Source organism: Salvelinus sp. IW2-2015, linkage group LG25 (genome assembly GCF_002910315.2).
Source record: "Salvelinus sp. IW2-2015 linkage group LG25, ASM291031v2, whole genome shotgun sequence".
Classification (NCBI taxonomy): Eukaryota; Metazoa; Chordata; class Actinopteri; order Salmoniformes; family Salmonidae; genus Salvelinus; species Salvelinus sp. IW2-2015.
This window is the reverse complement of record NC_036865.1, coordinates 1,168,309-1,183,283: the sequence shown is the minus strand read 5'-3', so window position 1 is coordinate 1,183,283 and position 14,975 is coordinate 1,168,309. Positions and strand designations below refer to the sequence as shown.

General features: G+C 43.0%; 1 protein-coding gene across 1 annotated transcript in view; it reads right to left on the bottom strand.

The window, feature by feature from the left end:
* Nucleotides 1–14,975, bottom strand: part of wdr11 (WD repeat domain 11) — a 142,131-nt gene that overhangs the window by 74,292 nt on the left and 52,864 nt on the right. Inside the window, exon 10 of the mRNA XM_023970051.2 lies at nucleotides 11,022–11,198. Within this exon, the coding sequence (XP_023825819.1) occupies nucleotides 11,022–11,198 (177 nt within the window). The remainder of the gene's footprint in view (nucleotides 1–11,021; nucleotides 11,199–14,975) is intronic.

The following is a 14,975-nucleotide window of genomic DNA, read 5'->3' as shown; positions in this document are numbered from 1 at the left end:
CTGTGAGACGCCTAAGACAGCGCTACAGGGAGACGGGACGGACAGCTGATCTTCCTCGCAGTGGCAGACCACGTGTAACACCACCTGCACAGGATCGGTACATCCGAACATCACACCTGCGGGACAGGTAAAGGATGGCAACAACAACTGCCCGAGTTACACCAGGAACGCACAATCCCTCCATCAGAGCTCAGACTGTCCGTAATAGGCTGAGCGAGGCTGGAGTGAGGGCTTGTAGGCCTGTTGTAAGGCAGATCCTCACCAGACATCATCGGCAACAACGTCACCTATTGGCACAAACCCACCGTCGCTGGACCAGACAGGACTAGCAAAAAGTGCCCTTCACTGACGAATCGCGGTTTTGTCTTACCAGGGGTGATGTTTGGATTTGCGTTTATTGTCGAAGGAATGAGCGTAACGAGGCCTGTACTCTGGAGCAGGATCGATTTGGGGYGTCCGTCACGGTCTGGGGCGGTGTGTCACAGCATCAACGGACTGAGCGTGTTGTCATTGCAGGAAAACTCAAAGCTGTGCGTTACAGGGAAGACATCCTCCTCCCTCATGTGGTACCCTTCCTGCAGGCTCATCCTGACATGACCCTCCAGCCATACTGCTCGTTCTGTGCGTGATTTCCTGCAAGACAGGAATGTCAGTGTTCTGCCATGGCCAGCGAAGAGCCCGGATCTCAATCCCATTGAGCACGCCTGGGACCTGTTGGATCGGAGGGTGAGGGCCATTCCAACCAGAAATGTCCGGGAACTTGCAGGTGCCTTGGTGGAAGAGTGGGGTAACATCCCACAGCAAGAACTGGCAAATCTGGTACAGTCCACAAGGAGGAGATGCACTGCAGTACTTCAGGCAGCTGGTGGCCACACCAGATACCGACTGTAACTTTTGATTTTGACCACCCCTTTGTTCAGGGACACATTATTTAATTTCTGTTCGTCAAGTCTGTGGTACTTGTTCAGTTTATGTCTCAGTTGTTGAATCTTATGTTCAAACAAATGTTTGCTGAAAATAAAACGCAGTTGACAGTGAGGACATTCTTTTTTTGCTGAGTTTATATCAGCAAGAGCTACCGAACGTCATTTTTGGTGAGTTTGGACATTTACAAGCGAATGTGAGAGAGACATTGTACAAATGAACGAGGTTTTGATGCATGCTTGTCTGAAGGAAGCAGCATGTGTAGGCTACACACTGTGTCTGTGTGGAGTATGGGGCAATGGGCCTACCCTGCTCTGCTCAGAAGAGGGGAGGGAATAAGACAGACCATAACGGAGAAGAGAAAATATGCAAGGAAATCAAGATAGCGGCAGCTGTACAAATAACTTTGACTTCTCAAACACGGCAGAAAGCTAACACAATATGACGCCTCATCACCTTGTCCGTTCAGCCACTAATTCTGCAAACCCCATTCGGTTAAACTTAGGGGCTGCGTTAATGTAGAACTCAGCATTTTTCACACAGGAAGAAAAGAGAAAACAAGAAATATCTTCATGCGTTCTGTAAACGCAGATGTAAACTGCTTCTTATTGCAATTTCTGCTCAGCATCAAACTAATTTTGTGCTTCAGTTGCACTTCACTCAGATGAGAATAAACAAACGGGCATTCTATCAGCAGACAGCACTGACTGATGTGTAGCTACTTCTCTCAGGTACTTCTCAGTTTTGCTAGCCTACTTTTCTCTGATAAAATGCAAGATTTACTTTAAGAAAAACAGAAATATTATGGCCGTGCATTGTTTTTTGCAAAAAATACCTTGCTTTTTAATTGCAAGCCCATTTACTTGCGTGGCTGCCAGCCAAATAGCGTTGCACTTCTGTTGTCAACTGATGAAAATGAAACTATTTTATATAACTATAAACTATATAACTATAACCAGTGTTGCACTAATTAATTTTCTGTGAAMGAAAACTATAGTTGAATATCCCTGATTACTCTGATGCAAAAAAAAACACAACGTTCAAAATAAAACACAACCCGTCAATACACAACTGGACCCAGCTGCTCCCGCTTCTCCAGTTGTGCCATTTACAGTTGTGACTGACTCAACMGTTGTGGGGAAATATAGTAAGCTTCATAATGTAAAAGTAATGAGACAAGTGAAATAAAAACGGGATCTGCTTCATCTCCTAAGGTATTGCACAAGTTGACTGCAGGTATTTACTTTAAAGTAGCTATGAATATTAAAATGTGTTATTAAACTTCAAAAGGGATAGTTGAATAGGAACTTCAAAGGAATAGTTTATTAAAACTACCTGATGGTTTAGAACCTAAGGAAAAAATGGCAAACAGATGTACATGAAGAAATAGAAGAGAACCATTGGTCACAGATATGTGAAAATGTTCATACCTGCTCCTACAACCTAATATACTGACTGGACCGGGGCACGCGCGTATGTGCGCATGTTGATATTGTACATCCACACCAGATGCGATCAGGACACGCAGGTTGAAAATATCAAAACAAACTCTGAACCAACTATATTAATTTGGGACAGGTTCGGAACACATGAAACATTCATGACATTTAGCTAGCTAACTTGCTGTTGCTAGGTAATGTGTCCTGGGACATAAACATTAGGTTGTTATTTTACCTGAAATGCACAACGTCCTTTTTTTCTGGATGTTTGTAGAATTTTGACCCATTTTGAGTTACACAAAATTGTGTGTTCTCTACTCCAACAATTAATACACAGATAAAAGGGGAAATCTAGTTAGTTTCTCGTAATCTCTCCTCCTTCAGTCTTCTTCCACTGTGGACTTTATATGATGGTTGGCAACCAACTTTAAGGTGCATTACAACTACCCACTGGAATAGAGGGTGGACCTCAGTCCATCTTTCAATCACCCACATGGGTATATTCTCCTAAAAACCAATGAGGAGGTGGGAGAAGTGGGACTTGCAGAGAGTCAAGGGTGAAAAATAAAACAAAGTTATATTTCAGCGCCTGGCTACGCATTCAGCCAGTTGGTCTGCGCATGCTCTGAGGACACGGCTAGGGATGCCGTCTGGGCCGGCAGCCTTGCGAGGGTTAACACTTTTAAATGTTTTACTCACATTGGCTGCGGTGAAGGAGAGCCCGCAGGCATTGGTAGCGGGCCGTGTCAGTGGCACTGTATTGTCCTCAAAGCGAGCAAAGAAGTTGTTTAGTTTGTCTGGGAGCAAGACATTGGGGTCAGCAACGGGGCTGGTTTTCTTTTTGTAGTCCGTGATTGACTGTAGATCCTGTCACATACCTCTCGTGTCTGAGCCGTTGAATTGCGACTCTACTTTGTCTCTATACTGACGCGTAGCTTGTTTGATTGCCTTGGAGGGAATAGCTACACTGTTTGTATTCGGTCATGTTTCCGGTCACCTTGCCCTGATTAAAAGCAGTGGTTTGCACTTTGTTTTGCGCGAATGCTACCATCAATCCACGGTTTCTGGTTGGGGAAGGTTTTAATATTTGCCGTGGGTACATCACCGATGCACTTGCTAATAAACTCGCTCACCGAATCAGCGTATACATCAATGTTGTTGTTGGACGCTATCAGGAACATATCCCAGTCCACGTGATCGACGCAATCTTGAAGCGTGGAGTCAGATTGATCGGACCAGTGTTGAACAGACCTGAGCACGGGCGTTTTCTGTTTTAGTTTCTGTCTATAGGCTGATTTGCCGAAAGGAGGGCGAGGGAGGGCTTTGTATGCGTCGCGGAAGTTAGAGTAACAATAATCCAGGATTTTGCAGGCCTGGGTCGCGCATTCGATATGCTGATAAAATTTAGGGAGCCTTGTTTTTAGATTAGCCTTGTTAAAATCCCCAGCTGCAATAAATGCAGCCTCAGGATGTGGTTTACAGAGTCCAGTGAAGTTCTTTCAGGGCCGTTGAGGTGTCTGCTTGGGGGGGGGGGGGCGGTATACACGACTGATTATAATCTAAGAGAATTCTCTTGGTAGATAATGCGGTCGGCATTTGATTTTAAGGAATTCTAGGTGAACAAAGGACTTGGGTTCCTGTATGTTATGATCATACCACGACTCGTTAATAATAAGGCATACACCCCCGCACTTCTTCTTACCAGAGAGATGTTTGTTTGTCGGCACGATGCGTGAAGAAACCAGGTGGCTGTACGGACTCTGATAACGTATCCCGAGTGAGCCATGTTTCCGTGAAACAGAGAACGTTACAATCTCTGATGTCTCTCTGAAAGGCAACCCTTGCTCGGATTTCGTCTACCTTGTTTTCAAGAGACTGGATATTGGCAAGTAGTATACTCGGGAGCGGTGGGCGATGTGCCTGTCTACGGAGCCTGGCCAGAAGACTGGGATCCGCTGGGATCCGATCCATTGTCCTGGGTGGTGGACCAAACAGAGGAACCACTTAGGTAAAGTCATATTCCTGGTCATAATGTTGGTAAGTTGACGTTGCTCTTAAATCCAATAGTTCCTCCCGGCTGTATGTAATAAGACTTAAGATTTCCTGGAGTAACAGTGCAAGAAATAATACATWAAAAAAACAAAATACTACATAGTTTCCTAAGAACGCAAAACGAGGAGGCCATCTCTGTCGGCGCCGGAAGTGTAGTCTGTATGTAGTCAATACCAAGTTCAAAACTGCCTCTGGAAGAAACATCAGCACAATAACTGTTCGTCAGGAGCTTCATTAAATGGGTTTCCATGGCCAAGCAGCCACACACAAACCTAAAATCACCATGTGCAATGCCAAGCGTTGGCTGGCTCGCCACCATTGGAGTGATGAATCACGCTTCACCATCTGTCAGTCTGATGGACGTATCTGGGTTTGGTGGATGCCAGGAGAACGCTACTTATACATAGTGCCAACTGTAACATTTGGTGGAGGAGGAATAATGGTCTGGTACTGTTTTTCATGGGTCGGGCTAGGCCCCTTAGCTCCAGTGAAGGGAAATCTTAACGCTACAGTATACAATGACATTCTAGGTCTGTGCTTCTAACTTTGTGGTAACAGTTTGGGGAAGGCCCTTTCTTATTTCAGAATGGCAATGCCCCTGTGCARAAAGCGAGGTCAATACAGACATGGTTTGTCGAGATCGTTGTGGAAGAACTTGACTGGCCTGCATAGAGCCCTGACCTCAACCCCATCAAACACCTTTAGGATGAATTGGATCGCCGACTGCAAGCCAGGCCTAATTGCCCAACATCACTAATGCTCTTGTGGCTGAATGGAAGCAAGTCCATTGTGTCTAGGAATTTATATACATCCATCTCCAAGATTATGTTTTTGGGAATTGTAAATATTGGTGATCAATAGAGACATGTTTATAATCTAGGTCAAATTGCTGTATAGCTAAAAATGTATAGCCATCAGTTGGAAAGCCTTACATCCACCCTCAATAACAACCTGGAGGACTGAACTGTGTAGCTACATCCAATTAGACTCTGTACATTACAAAACCAAACATGAACCAGACACATTCCACAGTTTGGAAACAGTATGCTGACCATCTTAGAGGATGTTTTGTATAGTTGCTGTTTTTGTGATGTATGTGAAGAAGAAAAAAAACACTGTCAATTGAACACCGAAATTCCGAAAGGTCCAACTAAAATTTGACTTCCGGTTTACCAACCCCTCCGAAAGACACACATGCATTTACAGGTTGGAGATGTTGGAGCAGCGGGCTGCCAAACTGGCCACCTGTGGAGCAGTTGTTGGGGAGGTTAAGTGCCTTGCTCAACGGCACAACGGCGGGCAACGGCATTTAGGATTTCGATACCAGCAACCCTGGCATGCCAGCTCACTTTCAGCCAGATTTTCCCCGTCAGACCCGGGATTTGAACTGGCAACCCTCTGGGGGGAAAAAATGCTAGATGCTACTTGCTGCTCCTAACTAAACTAAACATAAAGCACTGTTGTGGCGGAAAAAGATAACTGAACCGAAATAGCACCGTAACAGCAAGTGTGCACACCAGATAACACTCAAGAATACGCAACTTCTCCAAACCGTGATGTATGCAAACCTGCATCCATTTTAGTCATTTAGCAGACAATCTTATCCAGAGCGACTTACAGGAGCAATTAGGGATAAGTATCTTCCTCAAGGGCACAGAGATGTTTCACCTAGTCGTCTCTGTGATTCGCCCTTTCGTTTACTGGCCCACAAAGCTCTTAACCGCCAGGTTACCTGCTGCATGCACATAAACACATATAGGCCTTTACCGAATTATTCCTAATTGTGTCTAGCTTCAACTAGCTACCTTCTGACTTTGATGCTGTATGTAATACATAATCATGACTTTTGACAACGTAGGGGCAATGCTCTCTTCTCATATGTCCAGTGTAATTCTACAAACAACCAAAGACTACCTCATCTCTCTCTCCCTCCCACCCTCCCTCACTTCTCCTGCTTTATCTGTATTAACGCAATCTATTTGCCAGGCTGTGTGGCAGTCGTCTCAGGGGTGTTCATAATAGAAGAAAATGAACTTTCAGATGAAGAGATCCATCTTTCGCGTCATTTGGAGAGATCACAGAGCCAACTGAGATGAGCCGTCAACTCCTTACAGTAGGCCGACATTATAATCCTGCTTTATGTTACACAAATCAATAATGCCCGAGGGGTTTTGGTATATGGCCAATATACCTTGCTAACGGATATTCTTTATGCACGACACAGCCCTTAGGGTTAGGGTTATATTGGCTGTATACCACAAACCCCAGAGGTGCCTTATTGCTATTATAAACTGGTTACCAACATAATTAGARGAGTAAAATTACATGTTTGTCATTCCTGTGGTATACGGTCTGATATCAGCATTCAGGGCTCAAATAACCCAACTTATAAAAATCATTTTAGCACTCAGACATTGTACAGTTTTACATCATAACATGCCTCAAGTAGTCATTTTGTAATTGTGTCTTCTGTGATAAAAATGCATTTAGATTGAAACTGCTGGGGGGGAAGTCAGCTAATGTTACCAAACTTCCACCATCAGTCTGAGTTCACCATCTTAGCTAGCTACATTTCAGATGGAGTTAGATCACTAAAAAGCAGCACGCAGACAGACCAGGGCCTGTATTTACAAAGCATCTCAGCAGTCGTTTCACCCCAGGACCCAAGAGGTATTACAGTCAATGCTTATGAATTTACATAAATCAATGACACTAACAATAGTTGAATTGTTCAGCAACATGTGCAGTGCATGCTAGCAAGGCTTTGGTGATAAATGGTACATAATGTAATGCATACTGTGACATGGGCCCGGATGGTGACACAGATCTTCTTCAAGCTGCCTGAATGAATACTGGGTCCTTCAGTAGTTCCAGAAGCAAGGGCCTTACCTYGGAGTACAGCAACAGTCTCTCTCTCTGGCTCGCAGCCATTCTGTCAACATGTATTGTATGTATAACCACTCAAATTCATTTGAACTGCTACAGATGTAAGCACTGACTTACATTCACGTTGTCTACTTGTCCCATTCTTTAATCTTGTCTGGAAAAGGGATATATATATATATTTTAGTTGACACCTGTGTGATTTGCCTGATATACATTAATACAATTCAAATCACTCTGGACATGACTTGCATTTATTTTAGACCTTTTGAATCAAAAGCTCTCAGTATTTGTCTTTAATGTTTAACTTACCACAGAAGTCAGTAAAAATGTGAAGACCAAAGTGACAAACACGCTATGAAAAAGTTAGTTTTGTAATCTTACAACAACAAAAAAGTGTTTATACAAAACTTATTTTGTCATGCCAAAATGAGGCCATTGAACAACTTGAGTCCTTCCTCAGGGAATAGTCTGCGGATAGCTGAAAACAGGGTGGCAGGTTTTTTTTTTTAATGTACTGCTCTAGAGCTCCACAGCCCAGCTCACTCAACTGGGGGTGGACATGTTAGGTTAAATTAAAGTCTGGGAGACATTTACAGGGAGAGAGCATAAGTTTTGGAGTGAGTAGAGTAAATCCAATCCAACCATTGGCCTTGGATAATATGCTATGTCATCACACAGGCAGACTGCCACAGTGAAGAAGGTTTACAAGGTGTATCAGGAATGCTATTATGAGTGGAGCTTATCTTTCTGTGCTCTGGAGAGATCACAGGTATTTGGTCACAATCTCTCTGACAGGGAGTTACTCCAGGAGTAGACCGGTGTATTGTGCATAGGGCTTCTCCACTCCTTACACTGGATGAGTGGAGTATTAGCTCTTGTAACGGTATCATGCAACGTAAAGAAAACATTATAATATTATGACTTACTGACATGGAGTGCTCCATGTTCCTGCTGGTAGCATCTCATTCACATACTCATAATGGTTTACCACCACCACAGCTCCGCCCGTTTAATTTTGATTTAACCTTTATTCAACTAGACAAGTCTCTGAGTGAGAATTCTTAACCATTATGCACCATCAAAGTGGAATACATATATCATTTTTAAACATCCAATGCTTGTCTCTGTTCTTTAGGGAGATTATTACTCTTCCCGTTTCTTACTCAAAATCTGTGACAACTTTTTCCACCAATCTGCAGTATGTTTCTAGGGAGGGATCTCGGTTTCTGGGCAGACTAAAGGTGGATTTGGCTCGAAAAGGGGTATACATTCTGTGGAAAATGTAATTCTCTATTTTGTCACCCATAGTCTGAACACTCGTCTCACACATACTTCGACACATCCACATTTGGACTCATCATTTATGGGACAAAAGAACTCCCTAAATCTCAATGTACGAAAGAATTTCTGAAACTCTATTGTGGTGTCAAAGTCATTACATGATGCAGTGGGGACGAAAGATAAACCCTTACTCAAGGCCAACTCACACGAAGTGGTGAAGGGACGTGAAGAAAGGTTAATTTCACTCAGGCATTCTGACTGCGTGTCCAATAGCGGCCTTGCTCCTCTGTTCTTCTTGACCCTCCAACACTTCTTCCACGTCCGCGGTGCTGCTGACCCGTGTTGGGCCATTCAGGGTATCCTCTTCCCCCTCGCMTGKGTCCTAAAAAAATCATTTATRTAATCCGAATATGCATCAAGAGCAGACGCACTCGAGTGTGGAGGTAGGGTAACCTGTTTTGGGTAGGCTTTGACMTCAATGCGCATCGGTCTASGGCCTSGCCGGGGATTCCCTCTCCACAGATACACCTCATTCTGTTCATAGTCATTGGGGTGCCGCTCTAACTTCTAATATTCCTGCTCTGATGTCCTGCTCCAGGTCAGTCTTGAATTTCAACAGTGTGCTCTCCATATTTCGGAGTTTCTCCGAGTGAGTTATTGCTGCGCGCAGTTGTGATCTCCCGCTTGTATCTTCTCACSTATTCCACCCAGTCGCTCAGTTATTTCCTGGATAATGAGAGCCYTGAGATCAAATGAGCATTTGTTCGTAATTTGGCACCACTTGTCACAGAAGTTCTCATCGTCTCTGCCGATCGTGGGTGCCCTCTGGATTCTAAGGCCTCGTGGAATCCATTTCTTGCGCAAAAMGTCGCTCAAAGTGACGGCGTGAAGATGCATAAGTGTCTCAGTCTCTTTTGTAGTGATTCCGTTGTTTCAACTGGATCAACATGATTGTCAAACAAATAGTCTCATCATAATACGGGCATAATCTTCTGTTGTGAATTCAAATGTCTTACGGAGGTTGAAATCCTCTTCGATTTGATTTTCCATCTCAGGTCCACAACCAAATGGCGGTGCGTAATGGAGTCATGCAGTTTGGAGTGCCGTATGAAAAGGACGTACCATCTATAGAAAAGTTTGTGGTCATACGCACATCCTTAAAAAACATAGGCGCTGGGCTAATAAAGAATACTAGTATAGAAGAAGGCCCCCATTTCCCCCCCATCTCCCAACAGTAGGGCCTGATCCGCTCCTTTTTCCAAAAGTTGAAAGTACAGTGCCCAGCTGATAATCACCCCGACAAATGCCACAAAACTGAACCTAAACTATACCGAAACAAATTTCACACATAACAGATGAAATAAATGTAAGTAAAGTGACGACGGTGAGAAAGGGGGAGAACTGGTGAGTTGATGAGCGAGCGGAAGTGAACAATGCATAATTACGTCATCACCAATTGTGAAAAAAGAACAGGGTGGCCCATTCTATTTTACTGATCAYTTCTAATTCTAATCTTAAAATGGTACGTATCCTATATTAGTCTACCGAATCAAAGTGGTCTCATCAGTCTACCCTGGCCTACTTGAAGTAGGCGACACAGTGAGAGCGTGCGTAATTGTACATGCTGACCGGCTTTCAATGTCTGGGAAAATATCCACATCGGGCAGCAAGTGAGCAAGTGTTGTAGAATGTGGTGATAGGGTTTGTAGAATCTTACCARGGCAAGGGGAGAAATGTCACCATGGACAATTTCTTCACTTCACTGGCAAATAATTTGCTTGCAAAAAAAACAAGTTTGGCTGGCACCATGAACAAAGAGAGACAGGAGCTTCCTCCCTCTGCTCAAAATAAGGCATCTGCACAGCCGTTGTACTCCACAACAGTGCTGAAGAATAACAAGACAACAGGAAGACAATGAAGAGACAACTGGAGACTATTACACACTACAACCAAACAAAGGTATCTCAAAGTGTGTCAAGCAAGTGAGCTACGAAAATTGMGTCAACAGCTAAATGAAATCCAACTGATGCCATTGCGTGAAGATGCACACAATAAGCACGAGCTGACAATAGGACTATTTTTGACTGCTGTCATATCAACTTATATTCATTATAATGCCGTTATTGCTTTTGTGCCGAGTTTAACAATTTATCAAGGCCACTTGAAGCTTATGATGTTTAGGCTACGGATGTTTCATAATTTCAACATGGTGGTTGGGGTATTTTTATTTTGTCGTTATAAAAAGAAGCTGTTACCGTGTTCCAACACAGACTTTCTGTTTCATAGTTGTAAGAATGGCTGCTCATTAGCTTGAAAAGTGGTCCATTCAAGTGTTAAAGGGAGACTTGAGGTATGAGCAAGCATCTATCCAGTCGTGTGTGTGTGTGTGTGTATTTAAATCATCCCAAGTACAGGGTCACACTGATCTGCAGTACTCACCCACAGCCAGTAGAGGCTGGTAGTGGTTGATGTTCTTGGTGGTCAGTGGGGGGCACATCCTCAGGGCGAAGGGGGGCAGAGGAAGCCCCGACAGTAGCCCCGTCAATAGGAACTTCAGCTGTACCTCCTGCTGCAGTGAGGGGGGTGGTGGGTCTGCTCCTGAAACCAAACTCTGACCTGGATATACACCAACACACAGGATGGAAAGGGTTAACAGAGATCTCACCGTTTTAGAAGGAGCAGGACTCAATCTCTCTTGGAGCTCATTACAGAAATAATAAATAATTCAGTTCTATTTCCCAAGCCACAGTTTACAACCACCATTGCTAGGGGTTGTGTTCAATGGTTGTTGATCATTAGTAGACAACCATTTTCAGGTCTTGCCATATATTTTCAAGTAGGTTTAAGTTAAAACTAACTCGGCCACTCGAGAACATTCACTGTCTTCTTGGTAAACAACTCCAGTGTAGATTTGGTATTGCGTTTTAGTTTATTGTCTTGCTGAAAGGTAAATTCATATATTGTGCCTTGCTGTAAAAAGGATGTAAGTTTTGGAATAGTTGTAATCTGTACAGGCTTCCTTCTTTTCACCGTGTCAATTAGTTTAGTATTGTGGAGTAACTATACTGTTGTTGATCCATACTCCGTTTTCTCCTATCAAAGCCATCAAACTCTGTACATGTTTTAAAGTCACCATTGGCCTCATGGTGAAATCCCTGAGCGGTTTCCTTCCTCTCGGCCAAGTGAGTTAGGATCTTTGTATCTTTGTAGTAACTGGGTGTATTGATACACCACCCAAAGTGTAATTAATAACTTCACCATAKTCAAAGGGATATTCAATGTCTGCTTTTTTTCTAACTTTTTTTAACCCATTGGTAAGCATTGAAAAACCTCCCTGGTCTTTGTGGTTGAATCTGGGTTTGAAATTCACTGCTCGTCTGAGGGACCTTACAGATAATTGTTTGTGTGTAAATTCATATATTGTGCCTTGTTATTGCTGATAGACAACAATACTTTTTTCATCTCTTCCACACTCACTTTACAGAATTCAAAATTACAATGCTTGTCTTGTATCCTTGGATGTGTAGGGTCAGTGTTTGTTGCTGGCATTTCATGCCTAAGTTTGTTCATTTTGCCAAAGAAAAAATCATTAAAGTCGTAGGCAATATCGGTTGGTTTTATGATTAATGAGCCATCTGATTCAATGAATGATGGAGCTGAAATTGCTTTTCCCCCCCAAATTTCACTTAAGGTGCTCCAAAGCTTTTCAAAATCATTCCGTATGTCATTTATCTTTGTTTCATATTGTAGTTTCTTATTTTTATTCAGTTTAGTCACATGATTTCTCAATTTGCAATATGTTTGCAAATCGGTTGTGCAGGCAAACTTTTTTGCCATTTCTTTTGCCTCATCCCTCTCAACCACACAATTTTTAAATTGATCATCAATCCATGGGGATTTAACAGTTTTTAAAGTCATTTTCTTAATAGGTGAATGCTTATTAGTAACTGGAATAAGCAATTTCATAAATGTGTCAAGTGCAGTGTCTGGTTGCTCCTCATTACACACCACTGACCAACTAATATTCTTTACATCAACAACATAGGAATCACTACAAAACGTATTGTATGACCTCTTATACATTATATTAGGCCCAGCATTTGGAACTCTGGTTTTCCTAGATATGGCTACTATATTGTGATCACTACATTCGATGGATCTGGATACTGCTTTCAAGCAAATTTCTGCAGCATAAGATGTCATCAATACATGTTGATGATTTGCTTCCTGCGCTGTTTGTAACTACCCTGGTAGGTTGATAGATAACGAACCAGGTTGCAGGGATTGGTTACAGTTTGAAYATGTTTCTTGAGTGGGCAGCTTGATGAAATCCAGTCAATATTTAAAATCACCCAGAAAATAAACCTCTGTTGATATCACACAGATGATCAAAAATGTCACACGTTATCCAGATACTGACTGTTAGCACTTGGTCAATAGCAGCTTCCCACCAGAATGGGCTTTAGGTGAGGCAGATGAACCTGTCGCCATACAACTTCAACAGTTAACATGAGATCCTCTCTAATCTTTACAGGAATGTGGTTCTGAATATAAACAGCAAAACCACCATTGGCATTTCAATTTTTTCTGTAAATGTTATAACATTGTATTGCTACCACTGTATCAAAGGTATTYTCTAAGTGAGTTTCAGAGATGGAATATGAATGTAATRTGTTACTAGCAAATTAATGATTTCATGAATATTGTTTATAAAGCCACATATGTTAACATGGGCTATTTTGAGCACTTTTCTTCTGCGATGAATACTTATTTTTATTACTTTACTGGAAAGCTTAGCAGAAGTAGATATGTTAGTATAGGGTGAGCACACAGTGGACTTCCTAGGGCACACGTGCTCAATGCTAATAGTATTCTATTTCTGTAATCTGAATTTGGCACTCTGCAATTTCACCGGATGTTGTTGAGGTGGGTTGCTAGCGGCACMCCTGCGCCAAACAGGTTATCCCTTTCATGCCCTGCCTCCAGTTCACTTACCGATATCTGAACAAGAGAGCCTCATCGAAATTGCAACAAGAGGTTCCGTGAAAATTGAACACAAAAACATCCTGTTCTGCATTAGCGTCTAACAGCCCCCGTGATATGCAACTTTTCAGGGAAGTTAGGAACAAATATACACAGGCAGTTAGAGAGCTAAGGCTAGCTTTTTCAAGCAGAAATTTGCATCCTGTAGCAATAACTCCAAAAAGTTCTGGGACACTGTAAAGTCCATGGAGAATAAAAGCACCTCCTCCCAGCTGCTCACTGAACTGAGGCTAGGAAACACTGTCACCACCGATAAATCCACAATAATTGAGAATTTCAACAAMCATTTTTCTACAGCTGGCCATGCTTACCACCTGGCTACCCCTACCCTGGTCAACTGCCCTGAWCCCCCCACAGCAACTTGACCAAGCCTCCCCCCATTTCCCCTTCACCCAAATCCAGTCAGCTGATGTTCTGAAAGAGCTGCAAAATCTGGACCCCCACAAATCAGCCGGGCTAGACAATCTGGACCCTTTCTTTCTAAAATTATCTGCTGAAATTTTTGCAACCCCTATTACTAGCCTGTTCAACCTCTCTTTCATATCGTCTGAGATTCCCATTGATTGGAAAGCTACCGCGGTCATCCCCCTCTTCAAAGGGAGAGATCCAAACTGCTACAGACCTATATTTATTCTACCTTGCCTTTCTAAGGTCTTCGATAGCCAAGTTAACAAACAGATCACCGACCATTTCGAATCCCACCGTACCTTCTTCGCTATGCAATCGGGTTTCAGAGCTGGTCATGGGTGCACCTCAGCCACGCTCAAGGTCCTAAGCGATATCATAACCGCCATCAATAAGCGACATTACTGTGCAGCCGTATTCATCAACCTGGCTAAGGCTTTCAACTGTCAATCACAACATTCTTATTGGCAGACTCAACAGCCTTGGTTTCTCAAATTATTGCCTCGTCTGGTTCACAACCTACTTCTCTGATAGAGTTCAGTGTGTCAAATCGGAGGACCTGTTGTCCGGACCTCTGCCAGTCTCTATGGGGGTGCCACAGGGTTCAATTCTCAGGCCAAATCTCTTCTCTGTATATATCAATGATGTCGCTCTTGCTGCTGGTGAGTCTCTGATCCACCTCAACGCAGACGACACCATTCTGTATACCTCTGGCCCTTCTTTGGACACTGTGTTAACTAACCTCCAGATGAGCTTCAATGCCATACAACTCTCCTTCCGTGGCCTCCAACTGCTCTTAAATGCAAGTAAAACTAAATGCATGCTCTTCAACCGATCSRTGCCCGCACCTGCCCGCACATCCAGCATCACTACTCTGGACGGTTCTGACTTAGAATATGTGGACAACTACAAATACCTAGGTGTCTGGTAGACTGTAAACTCTCC